This window comes from Nannobrachium achirus, assembly GCF_963921795.1.
Source record: "Nannobrachium achirus genome assembly, chromosome: 12".
In the NCBI taxonomy this organism is placed as follows: Eukaryota; Metazoa; Chordata; class Actinopteri; order Myctophiformes; family Myctophidae; genus Nannobrachium; species Nannobrachium achirus.
Window position 1 is genome coordinate 7,433,857 of NC_137832.1, and position 22,118 is coordinate 7,455,974.

At 41.3% G+C, this 22,118-nt stretch overlaps 1 protein-coding gene across 1 annotated transcript in view; it reads right to left on the bottom strand.

Moving 5' to 3' along the window:
- Positions 1–5,419: 5,419 nt before the first annotated feature.
- thbs4a (thrombospondin 4a) overlaps positions 5,420–22,118 on the bottom strand; it is a gene marked incomplete at both ends in the record, with an annotated part of 83,937 nt that continues 67,238 nt past the window's right edge. Inside the window, 9 exons of the mRNA XM_080738420.1 lie at positions 5,420–5,463; positions 7,158–7,297; positions 8,078–8,250; positions 9,876–10,072; positions 10,935–10,983; positions 12,575–12,753; positions 13,319–13,415; positions 14,500–14,575; positions 15,149–15,201. Of these exons, the coding sequence (XP_080594546.1) occupies positions 5,420–5,463; positions 7,158–7,297; positions 8,078–8,250; positions 9,876–10,072; positions 10,935–10,983; positions 12,575–12,753; positions 13,319–13,415; positions 14,500–14,575; positions 15,149–15,201 (1,008 nt within the window). The remainder of the gene's footprint in view (positions 5,464–7,157; positions 7,298–8,077; positions 8,251–9,875; positions 10,073–10,934; positions 10,984–12,574; positions 12,754–13,318; positions 13,416–14,499; positions 14,576–15,148; positions 15,202–22,118) is intronic.

Consider the following 22,118-nt stretch of genomic DNA (forward strand, 5'->3'; position numbering starts at 1 on the left):
CGTATTTGTTTCAGCCGCGGTCGTCCAGGGCCGGGCTTCTACGAAGACCTTTCTTACACTGCCTCAGCGGGCAGCCATGTTAAGCCTGTTAACAGGGTAGCCCAGTTAACCACTTATGCCCTACTGTATATATAGCGGAAATAGACTATCTACAAGCTCACAGCTTGTACAGTAGATTCTCTTTCTTTTTTTGGGACAATTTTTTAATTTCCTTTTGAAAATGTTTTCGCCTTTTGCCCAAACATGCGGAGGCCAGGTTGCACACTGCAGCATTATAGACGAGCGGTCTACATGTAGGCAAACGCAGTTCTGAGCTTCGTTACATGTTCTTAGTGAAGAGAATGTCATGTAGCATTAGAGTGTATCACTTATTCAACACTGGATGTTGACTTTAAAAAACAACTGACAAATAAGATCATTTACAGAAATTCTTTGAAGATCTTTCCTGATTTGTTACTCAAGTTTAGATTTATTTTATATGTTCATAAATACAACACAGAATATTGTCAACTGTACATTACATGTTCAGAACTCAAACAATAAACCGGTAATATGTTTGTTGTTTTGTCTTAATTGAAACTTTATAAAACACTTTATAATGATAACTTATGTGTACATTTTGGGCTGTATTTATGTGGTTTGTTAAAAGTATGCTTCTTGTCCAAAACCACTTATACAGTAGCTCCTGTGCTTTTATATTATTCTTGTTTTGATTATTAGTAGTAAAGAATTAGACGAGTAAAACGGTGCTCTGGTTGTAAGCTACAGTGTGACGTGTAACTTTGATCGCATGAAAGGAGGAGGGTAGGAAACTTGTGGAAAACTATTCTTGTAAATAGGGATGGGGCGATAATCCATATCGTTTATCGTGATAAAAACACTCACGATAATCGTATCGTGGAGATTTAATTCAACGTGAAATCGTCCTCCGTCATGCACTGAGATCAATTCACCCTTTATTTGCAGAGCTGCATATCCGGTACCACTTAAACCCTCTATAACCTGTACGTTATAATGTACTTGATATACAGTCTTTTTCTTTTTCTTCATTCTCTACAAAATCTTTGCCAAAAAATAGCCGATCTACAAGCTTGTAGATCTGCTACTTTTTGACTGTTTGGGGATATTTTGATTATCGCGATTTCTTTGGTCACAATAATCGTGACATGAAATGTTCATATCGCCCCATCCCTAATTCGAAACTTGTGGAAAACAATTCTTGTAACCTGCATTTCTGGAAATGCACCATTAGAAGATATGTGCGGTTATCTTTGAAATTCTCTCACCAATTCTTATTGCAAAATTAGCCTATTACAGGGAACTTAAATTTAGTTGGGAGGAGGAAAGGCGCAACTGGTGTCACTCTTTGGCAACATAAAACGTATTTATATTTGTCTATTGTGGCAGGGTAAATAACAATATCAAAGTGTGTTCCTGTTAATGACCATAGTCCTGTTGATTCAGTTTCCGACCATGAATATTCCTGGTCTTTTTCAACCACAGTGACGGATATTTACATTTACTGCCATGTCATGGAAGGAGTGTGTATGTGTGCGTGTGTGACTGTTGTTTGTCTTCAAGGCAACAGGTTGATTCTTTAAATAAAACAACTGTTTCAACAATCCTGTGGTGATTTCCTTTATATTGTAATAAAACATAATTTTGTTAATCTGTATGGTAGAACATGTTAGTACAATATAACTGATACAATTGGGGTGGTTGCATTTTGTCTCCCTGCTCTGCTATTGTGACGTTTAGATGGTGTCCAGTGTGACACAAACCTGATGGTCAATGTTCAATTCTTCCGCTCAGCAGGCAGGCAGGCTCTATTAGCTCAATGGTAAAATGTCAGCACTTATCCAGCTAACATATTGAAAACCTCAGTGACTCACTGGACTAAAAATCTTCCTGAGAGACAGAAGGTTATACTTTCAATTCCTGGCTGGCTTTTTGACAGGAATGCAATTTTTGTTGCTGTTTTAAATAACAATCTGTATAAATCTACCTCTCTTCCCATGGGGGTCTGTGGCCAAATACAATACAAATTGTGGGCCCTTGAAATGAAAGCGTCTCAGAACACTTAGCCTTAGAGAGGCAGAGATAGGTGAATGAATAAGATGACTGCCTGGCAGGCAGAAGATCACAGGTTCAAACCCTGTCTTAGTTGTCAACTTGTCACCAATGTCTTGACAAATGTTGAACACTTTCTTTTTTATTTTAAATTTAAATCTTTCTTGTGAGGCCACACTACATCTTGCCAGATGGGGGTTTGCAACCAAATTGGTATCAATTCACAGGTCTTTGTCATGAACATCTGTGAGAATGCACTTTGTTATACAGAGGGACAGTCATAGTTCAGTGTCTAGAGTGAAAGCCTAGTAAGCAAAAGGTTTCAGGTCCAAGTCTCAGTTAGGGACATATACCCAAATGCTGACATAAAAAAATACTGTCAGTCTACAGTACTTTATATAGGCTGTGACTGATTACATGAAGGCAGACATTTCTTCTCCAATTTCACTATATATCTTTTATAAATGAATGTCCTACTTTATCATACAACAGTGTCACACAAAAGCAACGAAAGCTGCAGATACAGAAGCTTGAAACGTGCTGCGAAGCAACACATTTTGAGCTTGTAAATCTGCTGATTTTGCCATTTATTAATGTATGTGTATTATTTGAAAGCTTTTAAGGCTTGTTGCCTGTCTCAAATGGACTGCACTCTGTCCAGATGCCAACTTGCGTCTTGTGCTCTCGAGGCCACTGGTTCTCAACCTTTTCAGGCCGTGACCCCCAAAATAATCATATTTGAACTGGGTTCCCCTCCACCTTGAGGAGCACTAAGAGTTGAGGCATTACATTTTGTATAACACTGTTCTATTGAGAAAATAGCAGATCTACATGCTCACAACGCCTCGCAACGTAGATCTGCTATTTTCACAATTCTGCCTCTAATATTTGACAATTTGGCCAATGTTTAATTTGTCATTTTAGAGGTATTAAAAAGTCCTTAAATGGTCACTTTAGAAATGTGCTTATACCCTCTATACACTTAAACCTCATGTCGGTTTGTTTACTGTTGAGAGAGAAAACAATGTTTCACATTAAGCTAATCATCTGGGGACCCCTCAAAATAATTTGGAGACCCCCCTGGGGGTCCCGACCCACAGGTTGAGAACCACTGCTCTAGGCCATGTGCAGTGCAATTGTGCGTCAGCAAATTGTGTTAACTCTGCCTACAATACATCTCTGAATCCTATTTACTGACAACATCATCAACACACTGCTGTTTGGCGGTACGTCATGTAAAATAACAATACGACCACTAAACTGACGCTCAATAAGAATTCACAAAGGAACCATGTTGTGAGGAAGTAAATGAAAAACTGAATTGAGAAAACACAGCGACTTGTATTAAACCATGTTAATTGTATTAAACCATGTTAACTCGCCAACTTTGCAGCTGTGTACAGAAAGCTAATTTAGTCTGGTGTTTTTCCTATGACTAATGCTGCATTCACACTGCAGATATATAGTTGAACGTTTTGCTTGCTTGGTCAATGTTATCTCAATGGAAACCAGCTTTAAAGATACAGGACACACACCAAACGAAGGTTTGGAAGCTTTAAAGCTGGTTTCCATTGAGATAACATTGACCAAGCAAGCTAAACGTTCAACTATATATCTGCAGTGTGAATGCAGCTTTAGCCTATGAAAGCTTTAGTTTTGGCTGACAAGACACCGAGATGCCAAACTCAGTTTCACATTTCTTTTTTATTTATGTTTTTAATTTAACTTAAACTTTGGCTGTGCGAAATTTACTGATCTACAAGTTCACAGCCTGTTGCACGTTGTGGGCCGTTAGATTGGCTAGTTTCCACACAAAAAAATAAGTACATTCATAATTATCAGTTGGAACGTCTTTTTTATTAATAACACATTCCTTATTTTTTTAATCTAAGGATCATTGACTTGCCTGAGAATCACAGCTCTTCAACCCAGAATGTGACATTTCTTTACTAAATCACAAACACACACACAAGCAGTGGTGTAAAGCAACTACATATACTTAGAGGGGTACTGTCACCTAAAGGGGTTGAGGGCCAGATTACACTGTGACATGAGCTTCAGACTGAAAACGGTCTGAAACAGTCTGAAGCTCATGTCACAGTGTAATCTGCCCCTCGCCCCCCAACAACAGCTGACCAGTACAGTCATACAGTCAGGCTGTACAGACAATTAATTTGATTGGCTTATAATTGCGCATCCTCACAATGACATCATAAAAATATTAACTTGTTTATTAAGATGATTCTTAAAGTGACAGTAACCCTTTAGGTGACAGGCCCCCTTTAAGTACATTTTTTAGTTATTTGTACTTTACTTGAGTATTTCCAATTTCCAATACTTTTACTCCACTTCATCTCAGATCCAAACATTGTACTTTTACTCCACCACATTTATTTTAACATTTAGTTACTACCGTAGTTACTTTGCAGAAGTAAATTATAATATATATTAAAGCATACATGAACCACTTTAGCCCTATTTTATACTAACCTGACTTTCGCCAGATGGTGGCAGCATTGCTTATGCATTGCTTTACCATCTGGGCTCGCTCCAGCACAGTTGATAACACTCGTAAAGTCCCGGGCCGGACCAATCAGCGGCAGCTATGGGCGGGCTCTGAGCGGCTCTGAGCCAATAGAGTCTGATTGCAGACCACGTGGAAACCCAGGAGGCGGATTCTGGGTGCAACGTCATGCAGACAGGCCAATATGAGTGGTTGGAGTTGGCACGGCCATATCCAATCACCTGCTTTAGAATTTGAAAAAATGGCCCGTCCCTTACATCGGTTGTGCTGGACCGAGCCCAGATGGTAAAGCAGAGCGTTATGCAGGCATACGCAATGCTGCAAACCATCTGGCGAAAGTCAGGTTAATTTTATACCTATGCTGTTTGAAAATAGCCGATCTACAAGCTCACAATGCGTCACGATGTGAGCTTGTAGATCTGCTATTTTCAAATACTTTGTACTTTTACTTTTGATATACTTTGTACATTTTGATACCAATACTTTCTTACTTTTACTCAAGTACATTTTGAATTCCAGACTTTCACTTGTAACAGAGTGTTTCTATGAAGCAGTATTGATACTTTAGTAAAGAATTTGAGTACTTTTTCTACCACTGCACACAAGTTTATTTATACGCAGTAAACGCCATAATGCCCATAATATTATGCCTTCCAAAGCCCCTGCTTTAACGGTCACTATAATAACACACTAGTGATGCAAATAAAACATGCTTTTAATATGATAATCTGTACGGTCCACACATCCTGTACTCCTGGAGATGTGTCCACTTTCCCGCTGTCGTCCATCCACATTTCTCTAGCGTTTCTTCTGTCTCTGACCAATTCAGTTGGTGTCCTGGAAAGCATTGTAGTCTGCAGGGATAGTGTCTGAGAGAGAGAGAGAGAGAGCGAGAGAGAGAGAGAGAGAGAGAGATTATTTAAGTATTGAAGTAGTCACTATATATACTGTATATATGTTTTAATGTGGGAGGGACACGCCCAAAACCCACTCAAAACAGCTAAATCAGGCTATCTAATTAGCTAATATTTTTTAAAACACGCCCTATATAACTGGGACATTCTCATAATGAGTTACTTTTACTTAAGAGTGTGTGTGTGTGTGTGTGTGTGTGTGTGTGTGTGTGTGTGTGTGTGTGTGTGTGTGTGTGTGTGTGTGTGTGTGTCAAGGAATCCAGGGAAAGTGAAAGTTTCATTTTCCGACCTACAGTTCAAGAGTTATTGGCTAGGCCAAAAAAAAAAGTGGGCTGTTATAGCGCCACCATGAGACCGACTGATGTAATTATTTATTATAATTTTATTCTTGAAATTATTATGAACCTCCTCTCCAAGTTTTGAAACTGCAACCCCTATGGTTTGCGAGAGAAATTATACTTGAGTGTGAGTTTTTGCAATTTCCCATTCAAGACAATGGGGAAAATGTATTCACTAATAAATGAATATCAATTAAACGATACAACTTTTCTCTTAGCAAAATAGAAGCACACGATTCGATTGCCGAAGAAGCCGGTCGATTTGACATTTGTGTGTGCGCGAGTGTGTGGCGCAAAAACTGTGGGCGGTGGATATGCGCCGAAATAAAGTTTATCTAGAAAGAAAGAAAGAATAAAGTTTCCCCAGGATTATAGTGCCTGTTGGGCAACCACACTAATAATGAAGAGAACATATGTGCGTGAGCCCACAATAAGGCTCCAGGTAAACAATGAACGTAACATCTGTTTAAATATCATGCTAATCTAAAGCAAGGACTTTTTAATACCTCTAAAAGGACAAATTAAATATTGGCCAAATTGTCAAATATTAGAGGCAGAAATTGTGAAAATAGACAATCTACATGCTCACATTTTCACAATAGAACCGTGTTATGTCAGGGTGGTGGGTCCCCAGTTAAAATATGATTATTTTGGGGGTCTCGACCTGAAAAGGTTGAGAACCATTGATCTAGAAAATAAAAGCATGGCACTTCATTTCAAAAAGGTTGCTGACCCCTGGAGTACAAAGATGTACTAAAACGCAGTAACTTTCCCAGAGAGAGATCAACCCCTACAACCCCACCCGTTCATTCAGATCAGCCAACACAGGGATGCTGACAGAACCCTCGCTAAAAACCCCAGGACAAAAATCCACTCGTTCTAGACAATTTGCCCTCCTGGCCCCCAAACTGTGGAATAAACTCCCTGACGCACTTAGAACTACAGACTCACTCCCTAGCTTCCATTAGAACTACAGACTCACTCACTAGCTTCCACCGTGGACTGAAGACTCACCTCTTCAGACTCCACCTAAACCCATAGCACTACTGTAACACTCCCCTTTCCTCAATGACCATACATGAAGCTAGATAGCATTTTTAGGTTTTAGAAGTTTTTTACTGATTAGGTGTGTGGTCTACCTATGTTATTTTGTTTTTCTAGATTGATATACCTATGCATTTGTTTTGTATTGTTGTTAATGTACTGACATATTATCTTGCTTATTATAGTGATGAATTACCAGCTTATTGTAAGTCGCTTTGGATTAAAAGCGTCTAATAAATGCCTAAACTGTAAACTGTAGATACTGACCGTTGCAGCGGTACTTGAGGTTGGACCAGATGATGTTCTCCTGGGAGAAGCAGAAGACGCCCAGCCGTCCTCCTCTCATGCTCACGTCAATGATCACTCCTGAGTCTGCTACCATGGTGGGCCCCTCGTAGAACCGAGCCCTACACACACACACACACACACACACACACACACACACACACACACACACACACACACACACACACACACACACACACACACACACACACACAGGGGCGTCAATTGGGTATGGCAGGGGTATGCAGCTGCCATACCCTGGGTCCAGGGGGGAAAATAGAAGTTACCTTTAAATATAAATCCATGAATGTCTCTTTGTCTATCTGTAGTATGTTGTTAAATTACAGTAAAATAACTACAACATTTTACAAAATGGTCACTTTAACAAGGTATTATAAATATTCTGCACAGGTGCAATGCATTATTGTTAATTGTGGCACGTTTACTAACATGTCAAGTTTAGCTGCACTTGAACAACCATTCCAGGCTGCCATATGTATCCAGCCCAATATGTACTTCTTAAGGTATGGCAACATGACTGGTGTCTTGCACGCGCGCAAAGGCATGTTGCCATACCTTAGCTTGTTCTGAACTGACGCCACTGCACGCACACGCACACACACACACACACACACACACACACACACACACACACACACACACACACACACACACACACACGTCAATGACCACTCCTGAGTCTGCTACCAGAGTGGGCCCCCTCGTAGGACAGAGCCCTGGGAGGCGCACACACACACACACACACGCACGCACAAATGTTCCGCCCCATGATAATGGATTTTGGTATCGATAATATCGTAAATCGTGATTTCTTTTGTCACAATAATCGTGATAGGCAATGTTCATAAGGTCCCATCCCTACCATGCGCGTGCGTACGCACCTGATGTACCCGAGCTGCGGCCTGTGCTGTAGGAACCAGCGGTAGGACACTTTGTCCTTCCAGCCAGAGTTTCGGGGGTCCTTCCAGAGCAGACGCACCTGGTCGTCCGTGTGGCCCGTGTGCCACAGAGAGTTCCTCAGGTACTCCCCTGGTCCTGTCTTACTCTTCACCGCCTGCAGAGGGAGTCAGAGCACACACACACACGCACGCTAGGGCATTCACCTATTAGAATATCCGAATATCAGGCCCTGTCTATACCTAAAAAATCCCCGGGCGTTTCTGACTTCGTTTTGAAACCTCTACGCCTCCACACGGGCCCGTGTAGAAAAATATGTGTGTCCACACGGTATTATCAAAACGCTATAAATCCCTGTCTGTGCGTCACCGAAGCGGGTGGCCGCGCAATCCGTGCAATCATTGCAGCAGCTATCGGCTATGCATCGTCCAAGTTTCACTATCTTCACACTTTAACATGCACAATTGCTATTTAAACATTAATTTAATATAAATTCGCGAACTATTTCTAGAGCAGGAGAGGGGAGAGGAATCGTCGAGAGTGTGGTGAGCGCCGCTCTCTCTCTCAGCATTAAACGAATGTAACTCTATCAATCAGAACATCGTGGTCAAGCTAGCATCACTTTGTATTGAGAGAGAGAGTGTGGTGCGCTAACTCTATCAATCAGAGAGAGAGAGAGAGAGAGAGAGAGAGAGAGAGAGAGAGAGAGAGAGAGAGAGAGAGAGAGAGAGAGAGAGAGCGAGCATAGAGAGAGAGAGAGAGAGAGAGAGAGAGAAGAGGCAGGCGCGTCTTGTCAGATATGCTCCGTTAACAAGACTAGGGCTGTATCTCGTTATTGATAATGAGCACCTTATCGATCCGGCTTATTGAGCCGGTGGAAAGCATAACTGGTATCTTTTGCGACTGTGAGTTCGTGGCTGACCAGTGACCACCATCTATGAAGATGACATTTGACAAGAGTAACAAATATCATTAAAACAATCATTCATTAGGGCTCCATCCCTAAATAAGACAGCTGAGCTCTCTAATGTTAACATGTCGTGAATGCGCTCATAAATATGGATATTCTACAGAGACTACCATGGGATTCTCTCATAGCAAGGAGGAGGAGGCGAGGAGCACAAGGTGACGTAAGCATGCAAGCAAAGAACTTCTCCGTTTACGGTGTCCACAAGGCAAAAGAAATACGCCCGGGTAACAAAAATGCACTGCAGCCGGAGTTTTGGAAACTATTCGGCTAGTCCTCCGTTTGCATGCGTTTGCATGTGGACACCCATGTGCGTTCGTGGCTCTACCTCCCCGGGGATTAAAAATCCGTTGTCGTCTGGACGGGGCCTCAAAGTCACTATTCGACGTTGTTCACCGAAGTCCGATATTCGCTTTTTTTTTTCTCTCTTTAAAAAAATATATAGTTTATAAAGCTTGGCTGGATAGGAAGTCATAAGAATTAGTTGTCAATGCCCCTGGTGGATGAATTTGTTAATGCTCTATACCAGGGGTTCTCAAATCTTTTTAGGTCGTGATCCCCTAAATAAACTGGGGACCCTCACCCTGACAAGCACTTGGAATTGTACGTATTACATTTAATGTGACTCGGTTCCGCAGATAAATAGTGTGAAAATAGCCAATTGCGAGGCGTTGTGAGCATGTAGATCGGCTATTTTCACAATGTTCGCCTCTTGCTTACTTAATATTTGACAGTTTGCACCCCTTTGGAGTAAGAAATGTCGATTTTTAGCCTGGAATCCAGACGAGGCACTCTTTCAGCACCCACACACACACCTTGAGCTGTATGCCGGGTTCGGCCACCGCCCTGAAGGGCACGGCCTGCCAGTAGGTCTGCTCCGTCTGCTTCCACATCACCACGTAGAAGGACGAGGAGTCCTGGTAGCCGAAGATGAAGCCGGCGTAGTCGTCGTCGATCAGCGTGTTGACGTGGAACGTCCCCTCAAAGTCCACGCCGCTGAACGCCGTGTAGCCTGAGGTAGTGCACGCACGCACACACAGACACGCACACACAATTTAGATTTCGAAAACAAATATAAACTAGACTAAAATATCAGGGAGGTATTGTATGCTTGGTCTTTCTCCGAAAATTGGTGATCTACAAGTGCAAAGCGTGTCACGCTGCGACACGTTGTGAGTTTGTAGATTGGCTATTTTCAGCTTGCAGCTAAGTATAAGGCAATCAGGCATCATTTCTACTGAATTTCTCCTGGATTTGGTATCAAACTTTTCTGGGGGAGGACCCCCAGACCCCCCGCTTGGGGGATGGGGGCAATGCATGCAATCATACAGAGATATTCATTTAAGTAATGACTGGTTATTATTAAAGATGGGTCTTTGATTCAGTCATCAAATACATTTCTGTACGCCAACTTTTTGCGTTTTAATGGCTTAAATTGTACCGATCATTTTCCATGCTATAAAGCAAGTCTGATAAAAGTATCAGACACTCAAACTTCAACAGAACAGAGGAAATTACATCTGCTCTGTTAGAACATCTTGTTCGTTAACGTACGTTTTGTAATAATAATCTAACTAGTGACTAAAGCTGTCACATATTGTAATTGTCTTTGTAGTGGGGTTTAAAGTCCTTCATTTTGTTGTACTGTGTCTGTGCTTGTACCTGTACTGTGCTTGGAAATGAGTTGATCGTTGACAATGTAACTGTGCCGGTGCCTGTACTGTATTGTTGCAATGACAATTAAAGCTATCTATCTAAGTAAAAGATGTAGTGGAGTGGAAGTATCAAGTATCCAAAAATAGAAATGCTAAGACTTGTAGAAAATGTACTTTGTTACAGTATACTTTCCACCAGCCAATGAGGATGATTCTTACCTACAGCCAGGCCAGGGTCAGAGTTCATGGTCTGAACGATCTCCATACCCTGTGGAGAGAGACAACTAATAATAATAATAATAACGAGGGATGAGTATCATAGATCAGTTAGTCTCACATAGCCAGACAACTATTCCACAATCTCTGAATGCTATATAGAGTCTGGAACAGCAGCTCCCTAACGGCGAGTAATGGAAACGAGCATTACCGTTCAAGAAAATATATTTTAAAATGTCATTTCTGCTAAGCAGCAAGCTAAACATGCTTATATGATTTTTATTTATATAATGATAAATGTGTGCGATGTGAGATGGAAACGGAAGTGACGAGGAGGCTTCACTTCCGCTTTATCTCGCACTCATCATTTCTATTCCGGTTTGCCAGACCAAATCGCGGAGGCAACAGTCTGGCCACGTGAGACTATAGTTCAGTGGACCTTCCCAGTCCGCGACCCCCCAAAATAATCATATTTGAACTGGGACCCCCACCAAAATAATCATATTTGAACTGGGACCCCCCCCCCCCCCATCCTGACAAGGAATTGGAATTGCAGGAGTGGTGGCATTACATTTAGTTTGACTCTGTTCCACAGATAAATATTGTGAAAATTATTATGGTTATTTTGAGAGAGAATTGTCCCGCAAGATGATTACATTTTGATATGTTTTATTGTAGTGATAACTGTTGTACAATCTATCTCAATATTATGTTCAATATCCTTACCAGTAAGACGCCTAAGGGGCCATGTCTTGGCCATTTCTTGGCCTTCTAGCCAGTGATGTATATAAGACAGTTACCCATACATGGAGATCCATGTACTGTATGGAGATATTGCTGTGAGACCCCAAACATGCTTTCTCAGATATTCGTTACGTGAAAGTCCTATGAAGTCTATGACATCCGACATCATACATATAATGCCTTTTATGTCCATATATGGAGATCCCTGTCTTTGGGATACAATCCATTTTATGCCCATATATGGAGATCCCCAACAGAATCCCTTTTATGCCCATATATGGAGAATTGGAGATCCCTGCTCGAGTATCTGACATCACTGTGATGTCACCTATTTATGCCCATATATGGAGATCCCTGCTATGAGTATCTGACATCACTGTGATATGATGATATGTGAAAGTCCTATGAAGTCTATGACATCCGACATCATACATACAATGCCTTTTATGTCCATATATGGAGATCCCTGTCTTTGGGATACAATCCATTTTATGCCCATATATGGAGATCCCCAACAGAATCCCTTTTATGCCCATATATGGAGAATTGGAGATCCCTGCTCGAGTATCTGACATCACTGTGATGTCACCTATTTATGCCCATATATGGAGATCCCTGCTATGAGTATCTGACATCACTGTGATGTCACCTGTGATGTCACAGTGATGTGTCAGGGGAATCACTGTGTCAGGCGTTACCCGTCCGGATGTCCAGACACGGACATGAGGTGACGGTTCTGATAGTAAACTGCGACCTACGTTTGCAATTAATATCACAGTGACGTACCAACAAAATTGTGGCCGGAACTACGTACGTCATCCGGAGCAAGACCTGACTCCTCCCTAAGCCCAGTCCCTATAGTTGTCTGGCTACACGAGACTACTGTGTGATTGGCTGACCTGGTTGAGGACCACCCAGTTGGGGTCGATCTGGGCGTCGCCCTCGGGGTCCAGCACCACCGTCTGATAGGCTCTGAAGTCGGTCAGCGTGACCTCAGCGTTCTCCGGACAGATGTCGATCCTGTCGATCACTTTGTCTGCGTCAAAGTCGCCCTGACAGGCGTCTCCAAAGCCATCACCTGACGCACGCACGCACGCACGCACGCACGCGCACACACACATTATGGTTGCAGTGTAGGGATGGGATGATATAGCTGATCTACAAGCTCACAACGAAAAGATTTGGTAGAGAATGTTTTTGCACGAAAAACATTCCTTGGGCTAAAAATGACTATGGTTTAGTGACGAAAAGTGACGAGTCATCACTTTTCACACTTTTGAGGGGGCCGTTTTAGCCCAAGGCATTTTCTTTGTGCAAAACAGATGCTTGCAATGGATTCAGAATCATGAAAAACCCCTAGTTTGACCCCTCATATGCTACTTAAAGCAGATTAATTTTTAGCTTTTTTTCCCTGTATAGTTAATGGGACACCGACTCTAGCGGGTGATAACACCAATTAAGTTACTTCTCAGAAAGAGTTATCATACCAAAACGTAAACTAGAGACATGTAGGAAGACAAAAAATTAAAAAACGTATGGCCACCTTGGGTGGTACCTGTATCAGTATTGGCCCCTGGCCTAAATAACCTAAGCTCTATTCATATAGTAGTAGTGGTGTTATCAAAGAGGGTGAGAATACTCACGGTCCTCGTCTTTCTGGTCGGGGTTCACCACCAGTCTACAGTTGTCTAAGTCGTCCAGTATGCCGTCGTTATCATCGTCGTCATCACATTCATCTCCCTAAGGACGTCAGAGGGAAACGTGGACAGGAGAGGACATGAGAGGACTTGAGAGGAGACAATGTTGTGAACACAGAACCAGGACAAGAGACAGAGCATCCAGAGACACAGATGGAGAGAGAGAGACAGAGACAGAGTGACTGGAGCCCAGACACAGATGATGATGATCTATGAAAGGGTAAAAACGGTCTAAAGTAACCAAGTACATTTAAGTAGATGATGATCTAAGTCAGTGGTTCTCAACCTTTTCAGGCCGCGACCCCCAAAATAATCATATTTCAACAGGAGACCCCCCCACCCTGACGAGCACTAAGAGTTGAGGCATTACATTTTGTATAGTCTTGCGTAGCCAGACAACTATTCCACAATCTCCGAATGCTATATAGAGTCTGGAACAGCAGCTCCCGAACGGCGAGTATCGGAAGTAGCCACTGCTGCACTGAACTGTAGTCCCATTGGAAACATAACAGAAACACAATAGCTCAGACAAAGTCATTCGAGCTGCCTATTATTGTTATGAGTGTATAGTTTATGAAACGTTTGAAAACATCATGAAGGTGACACCAATAACACCAGAGAAAGACAAAATAAAGCCCCCAGAAATGTTGAAAGGACACATAAAGCTTCCAGTAGGACATGTTATTGCTACTGCACCAAGGGGGCAGTTGCGTCACATCCGCTTTATCTCGCACTCACCGTTTCTTTTTCCGTCTGCCAGACTGTATGCCGGGAGCATTTGACCAAATCGCGGAGGCAACAGTCTGGCCACGCGAGACTACATTTTGTATAACACGGTTCTATTGTTGCGAGGCGTTGTGAGCATGTAGATCAGCTATTTTCACAATTTCAGCCTCTAATATTTGACAATTTGTCCAATGTTTAATTTTGTCATTTTAGAGGTATTAAAAAGTCCTTAAATTGTCACTTTAGAAATGTGCAGATATCCTCTATACACTTAAACTTTATGTTGGTTTGTTTTACTGTTGAGAGAGAAAACAACGTTGCAAGCTAATCATCTGGGGACCCCTCAAAATAATGTGGCGGTCCCGACCCACAGGTTGAGAAGCAGTGATCTAAGTTGTAACCTTTCCATCCTTGTCAGTGTCCAGCTGGTTGGAGTTGATGACCATGGGACAGTTGTCCATAATGACAGGTTGGTCACATCGCACGCACGCACGCACGCACGCACGCACGCACGCACGCACGCACGCACGCACACACGCACGCACACATGCACACACACACACATTAATGAGAAAAAAAGGCAGTCTGTGTAAACAATATGAAACATGATATAACTAAAAGCAGTGCTCTGCTTGTGGCCTCCTGGTGGCGCTATAATAGGCTGTATAGGCCTATAAAGAGTGCCATGTCTTCTTCGGCCTTCGACGGGCAATCGGACGCTGCGTTCATGATTTGAGGCATTTTGTTCCGAAAAAGATATCTGTCTTGATTGCGTGAAATTTGGATAAAATCTGATGGAGTAATACCAATATGTTTTACATAAATCAGCGTCCTGGTGGCGCTATAACAGGCCCATGTGAAAGATTCGGGGCAGAGGTTCTGCTCTGGTACCCAGGGAGTGTGTGCACAGTTTTGCTGCCATCGTGGCAACGGTGCTGGCGATTAGTTCTCAGACGGACACACGGACGGACGGATACACAGACACACAAACAACATAGTCTGGGCCATGCCTTTCGGCCTGGCGGAGATTATTGTTAATAGGCTGGTTACCTGTCAATGTTGTCATCACACGTGTCCCCTATGAGGTCATCATCTGAGTCTGACTGCAGGGGCACACGCACACGCACACGCACACGCACGCACACACACACACACACACACACACACACACACACACACACACACACACACACACACACACACACACACACACACACACACACACACACACACACACACACACACACACACACACACATTTAGGAAGATGGGATGTACTGTATTTATGTACATGCATGCACTGGCAGACAGTACATTACTTCACTGCAAATATTGTACTTTTTACTCCACTACATTCCCCTGGGACACAAACTTACAAATAAACCACTTAAAGGGATATAGTTCATCCCACAAATGGCTTTCTTTTTTGATCACTCACCCCATGGAGACATGAATTCATGGATATGTTTTAGTTTTTGTCGCATTGCTAAGCCAATAATTTGAGGAGACTCTTCAAGTGTCTCCATAGGGCAGGGTTTCCCAAACTTCTTTGTCTCAGGGCACCCCATAAATATTTTTTAGGGTTAGGGTCCGAGGCACCCCTACATTATAATTTTCACTCCCAGCACCTTATATTTATAGCATATCGTCGTTGTCGGGTTGAAACCTTGTATGTCCAAAACCGTTTTGTATTTATCATCTATAAAATGATCTGAACTAGTGAAAACAGCAGATCTACAAGCACACAACGCCTCGCGATGCGAGGCGTTGTGCGCTTGTAGATCGGCTGTTTTCACTAGTTTTGTGCGACGGTCTTGTATGATGAAGCGGGGCTTTGCTTTACCAAAAGACGTACACATTTGAAACTTGGAGATACGAGGTTTCTGCCCGACAGTGACGATATTTTAGTGATTATGTTGCGAGGAAAACATTGAGATAATAGCCATTTTGGTTAGAACTGACTGAAAATAACTTTGTACTTCATGTTTAAAATGATACTAAATATTTTTTCAAGTGTCCAAATAAATTCCAAATATTATCAAATGATCTCGCGGCACCCCTGGACTGCTGTCACGGCACCCCAGGGTGCCCCGTCACCCACTTTGAAAACCCCTGCCATAGGGAACCACTGCTGGTCATCAAATTATTGGCTTAGCAACATGACAAAAACTAAATTCTGAAACGGCTAGTTCCATTCCTTGATTCTGATTGGCTGGTTGCTGTGGTATATGAGACTATAACCCACACCTTGAATCAGTTTATATCAAATCCAGGTGCGTTATTTCTTTCCACAGTGTTCCACAGTGCACCAATTATCTGCACCTGTGTTGTTTCTGCAGCCTGGCCGGAAACTACTTTCTTGTAGCTGGGGACTACTTTCTTGTAGCTGGGGACTACTTTCTTGTAGCTGGGGATACTTTCTTGTAGCTGGGGACTACTTTCTTGTAGCTGGGGATACTTTCTTGTAGCTGGGGACTACTTTCTTGCGGAGCAGACCTTATTCTGTATTATTAGTGAAATAGAACAGTTTTAATTGGTACATGTCTATGATTTTTCATGTTGCCATATTGTAACTGTTTTAGAAAAGCAATAAGCCACGCGAGGCTTGTGGTACCTGTGTTTTACACCGGCTGAGAGGGTTGGATCCTCTCAGCCGGTGTAAAATACCAGGTAACCACTGGCCTCTTGTGGCTTATTGCTTCAATATATATATATAACTCGTGGTGTGAGTAATATAAGAAAAGGTTGTTATTCTTTGGGGGTGAACTATCCCTTTAAGCCTGTTTCAAAAGTAGGCCTAGTGAAAATAGCTACAAGCTCACATCGAGTCAACCCATGATCTTCATGATGGCAATTTGAAAATGTGAAATAAATTCAACTCAGGAATGTGAATCCAACATTAATATTTCATTTGACAACTGATAGATGATGCTGATGGGATATTTCCAGTAGATTGGTCTTTTAGATAGATAGATAAATAGATAGATAGATAGATAGATAGATAGATAGATAGATAGATACCTTTATTATCCCAAGGGGGGACATTTTTCACCAATGGGGGGCAGCACCAGCACACAACTGCAAAGGTCACAGGCCACTTAAAGGAGTAGTTCACCCCCATATCTTTCAGTGGCGTAAAGTAACTAAGTACATTTACTCAAGTACTGTACAAGCTCACGAAGCATAGCATTGCAATGCTTGTAGATCTGCTAATTTCCAAAGATTGAGGACTTGAAATGGGGCATTCTGCATAATGAGTAGTTTTACTTTTGATACTGTAAGTACATTTTTGTATTTTACTCAAATATATATAAAAAAAAAAAATATATATATATATATATATATATATATATATATATATATATATATATATATATATATATATATATAGTGGCTTGCATTAGGAAGGACAGTAGACTGACAGGAAATGGGGGGAGAGATGGGGAGTGAGACGAGTGACACGCGGCAAAGGTCATCCGGATCAGGAATCAGACACAGACACAGACACAGACACAGACACACACACACACACACACACACACACACACACACACACACACACACACACACACACACACACACACACACACACACACACACACACACACACACTCTCTCTCTCTCTAGGGGAAATGGCATACAGAGCCCCTTAACCAACCACTGACCACACACACACAGACACATGCAGACACACACACACAAGCACATGCACCACAAAGAGAGAAAAGGAAAGAGAAAGAGACAGAAATTGCATTTACAAGAACAGACAAACAAGTGCGTGCCCCCATCACTTCTCCCTCATCTGTTGCTCTGTCTCCACCTCTGTCTGCCTCATACAAAGTAGCTTTGAAATGTGTGTTTGAAGCAGCGTCACAGCCTGACCTTGTGTTCTACGGTTTAATGTAATGCTTTGAGAGGCTAATAGAACTTTCCCTCTCTGGAGCCCGAGATAAGAAGGATGGAGAACATCTACGACAATGAGAATCCCTTGGAGAACGGGAGGAAGAACAAGAAGAAGAAGACGGGGCGAAGGGCAGCGACGCAGGGAGAAGACATCTATGCCAATGATGAAGTGATCCACTCCCACCACAGTCCAAACACAGCTGTAGTTAAAGGTAAATCAGTGTAATCTAATTGTGTTTATGTGTGGGTTCTTCAATTTTTTTTCTTTTTTTTTCAGGCCTGTGGGTTGGGACCCCCAGAAGGGTCCCCAAATTATGTTGGGGGGGGGGTCCCCAGAGGTTTAGTTAAATGTTAACATTGTTTTCTCACTCAAAAGTAAACAGACCAACAAACAGCATAAGTGTATACATCAAGCCTAGAATTTTGTCTTTTTAGGGGCAAGGCCACTTGGCCTTTGGTGTTGTCCATTTTTTGATGGCACAAAGGCCAAATGCCAGGGCAGGAAGGCCATCAAATTCCATTCCATTGAAATAATGAATTGAATTGAATTGAATTTAAGGTTTAAACTTACTGCATTGGTTTAAAGATGGGGTCTTAAAAAAATGTATATCAGTTTAGTTTATTTCAATATCACTAAACCTTTTTTTCCTTATTTTTGTTTTTGTTTTACTATTTTGAAAAACATTTTTGAATATTTCAAATAGCTGATCTCACAACATGCCGTACAGGGGTCATCACCATGTCAGCTTGTGATGGACATTTTGATAAATATGTTTATTTTTGTCATGGACATACAAAATAACTGTCCAATAATTTTACAAAAGAACATATATAGGCTATCATATTTGGCAAAATGATTGAAATTTCAGTTCCTTAGTTTATTTATTTTTCTCAGTTCTCTGACTGCTGGAAATGTCTCATCAAATGATGCGTGGTTTGCCCGCAAGTTTTCTTTCTTCACCATCTTGCTGATGAGACGAATACTTGACTCCATCCAGTTCCATGCATGGTACACAAATACTAACCTCGCCTCACCAGGCTTACTGGGAGAAAGCCTGGTATTTGTTTACTAAACAGGTTGGTTGATCCGGTCTAGACCGGATGACATCCTATACGTCCCAGTTAGCGCATGCGCAAAACTGGGTTAAAACTGATTCCGGTCGGTAGTTCCAGACAAAATGCAGTCCGTTTTGAATACAAAATGACGTAGGATGTCATCTGGTCTAGACCGGATCAAAATCCCGAAATTGGAAGCGATCCCAGGCTACACAAATACATAAGGCTGAAATTTCACTTCCTTCTAGGACATAGTCGGGGGGCCGCAACTGATATTCAGACATATGCGGCTATCTCGGGGTAGAAGTTGCCAACCTATTCAGAACTAATCTTTAACCCCTTGTGATGTGATCTAGCCTGGTTGGCATCTCTGAAAATGATTTTTAGGTCATTTTATCACTGTATACTTAAAAGTGGTAAAATCGGATTTTGCTCCTATAATGTTGAGCAGATTTGCAAATGTAATTGTATGGTGTAATGTATAAAATACAGGTAGAAGTTGCCAACCCATTCAGAACTAATCTTTAACCCCTTGTGATGTGATCTAGCCTGGTTGGCATCTCTGAAAAAGATTTTTAGGTCATTTTATCACTGTATACTTAAAAGTGGTAAAATCGGATTTTGCTCCTATAATGTTGAGCAGATTTGCAAATGTAATTGTATGGTGTAATGTATAAAATACAGGTAGAAGTTGCCAACCTATTCAGAACTAATCTTTAACCCCTTGTGATGTGATCTAGCCTGGTTGGCATCTCTGAAAAAGATGTTTAGGTCATTTTATCACTGTATACTTAAAAGTGGTAAAATCGGATTTTGCTCCTATAATGTTGAGCAGATTTGCAAATGTAATTGTACTGCTAATGGTGTAATGTATAAAATACAGGTAGAAGTTGCCAACCTATTCAGAACTAATCTTTAACCCCTTGTGATGGGTTCTAACCTGGTTGGCATCTCTGAAAAAGATGTTTAGGTCATTTTATCACTGTATACTTAAAAGTGGTAAAATCGGATTTTGCTCCTATAATGTTGAGCAGATTTGCAAATGTAATTGTATGGTGTAATGTATAAAATACAGGTAGAAGTTGCCAACCCATTCAGAACTAATCTTTAACCCCTTGTGATGTGATCTAGCCTGGTTGGCATCTCTGAAAAAGATTTTTAGGTCATTTTATCACTGTATACTTAAAAGTGGTAAAATCGGATTTTGCTCCTATAATGTTGAGCAGATTTGCAAATGTTATTGTACTGCTAATGGTGTAATGTATAAAATACAGGTAGAAGTTGCCAACCTATTCAGAACTAATCTTTAACCCCTTGTGATGGGTTCTAACCTGGTTGGCATCTCTGAAAATGATTTTTAGGTCATTTTATCACTGTATACTTAAAAGTGGTAAAATCAATAATTTTATATGAGATACTTAAAGTGTGGTTCCTGTGGAAATTAGCCTCGGCTTTCTAGGATCTCCTTTTAGTTGACCTTGTACCAGTGATTTGTACTGTCATGAAACTGTACTTTTTTCTATTGCAAACTTCTAATAAATTCTTCAATCAATCAATCAATCGGATTTTGCTGCTATAATGTTGAGTTTGCTAATGTAATTGTACTGCTAATGTGGTAATGTACAGGTAGCAAAGCTAATATTAGTTGATGGTGGCTAAAGTGATGATGAATATTTTTTGGAGGGGTGGGATGGAGGATATGGCTGATTCTGTGTGTGCAGTCACACCTGGTTGTCAAGGAGCCAAATCTGATATTGACTTGACCTAAGATAACACCTCTGGGTAAAAGCACACAACCTATTAAGTATTAATGTTTAAACCCTTGTCATGTATTCTAGCCTGGTTGTAATCTCACAAATCAGTAATGAGTAAAGTTATTTTAAATTGTCTGCAATAATGTTGAGTAAGTTCCATTGTGTAAATGTACTACTAATGTGGTAATGCAATGAAAATGCAGGTAGCAAAGCTCATATTAGTTGATGCTGGTAAGAGTAAAGATTAATACTAGTAAGACGCCTCAGCGCGACATGCGAGGTCGCACCAATTCTTGGCCATCTGGCCAGTGATGTATATCGGACCATTTACCCATATATGGAGACCCCTGCACGATAGTCAACAATGTTATGTCAAAACATGCCCATATATGGGCATTCCCAGATGTCCTTAATATTGATGACATTGGGACAGGGATCTCCATATATGGGCATAAAATGTATGTTATTTAGTAAAGCCAAGCAGGGCCTTGGCAAGTTAGGGTCTGGGTTTGATGACTGGGGATCACAAGGCATGAGGGGGACCCTAACAGGACATCATCTGGGAATGCCCATAGTGTATTATGGACATTTTATTTATTTTATCCTTTATTAATATATATATCCATATACATATATGGACTTAATATTAACGTTCTCGGGAAGGTAGGGTGTAAATCAGAGTAAAGCAGGCTATTGGCTAGTTAGGGCCTGGGATTGATGACATCAGAAATCTCCATATATGGGCATACAAGGGATTTTGTTTCTGGGAATGAACATAAAATGGTTTTATTTTAGTATATCCTTTATTAATAATACCATGTATCCATATACGTACATACAATATACAGTATGTTATGCCCATACATGGAGATCCCTATCTGAACCAGCCACACAGATATGGGCCATGCCTTTGCCATCTGGCCAGTGATATATATCGATGACATCAGGGATCTTCATATATGGGCATAAAAGTGATAACTGTTACTCACTATCAGAGGCGCATAATTCTCTGCAGAGACACAGATGTGCTGGTGTTAATTCTTATGTTTGCATACCAACTGAAACAAGAAATGTGGATACATGAAAAAGTTCAAGATATCAAAATATCAAGTGAGATATTATAAGCCAAGGTCTGTTAGCATTTAATGTTCTCACTGCCAGTTCACTATAGGAAAAAAGAGAGCCTGGAAATTGTTCCAGCCCTCAACTTTTACCAAGTACAGCTACTATCTCATTGGCAGTGTGTATGCACTCAAAATCAACCAGCAAATCAATTCATGCCGTTTTCTGTGGCCTGTTTTGAAAAC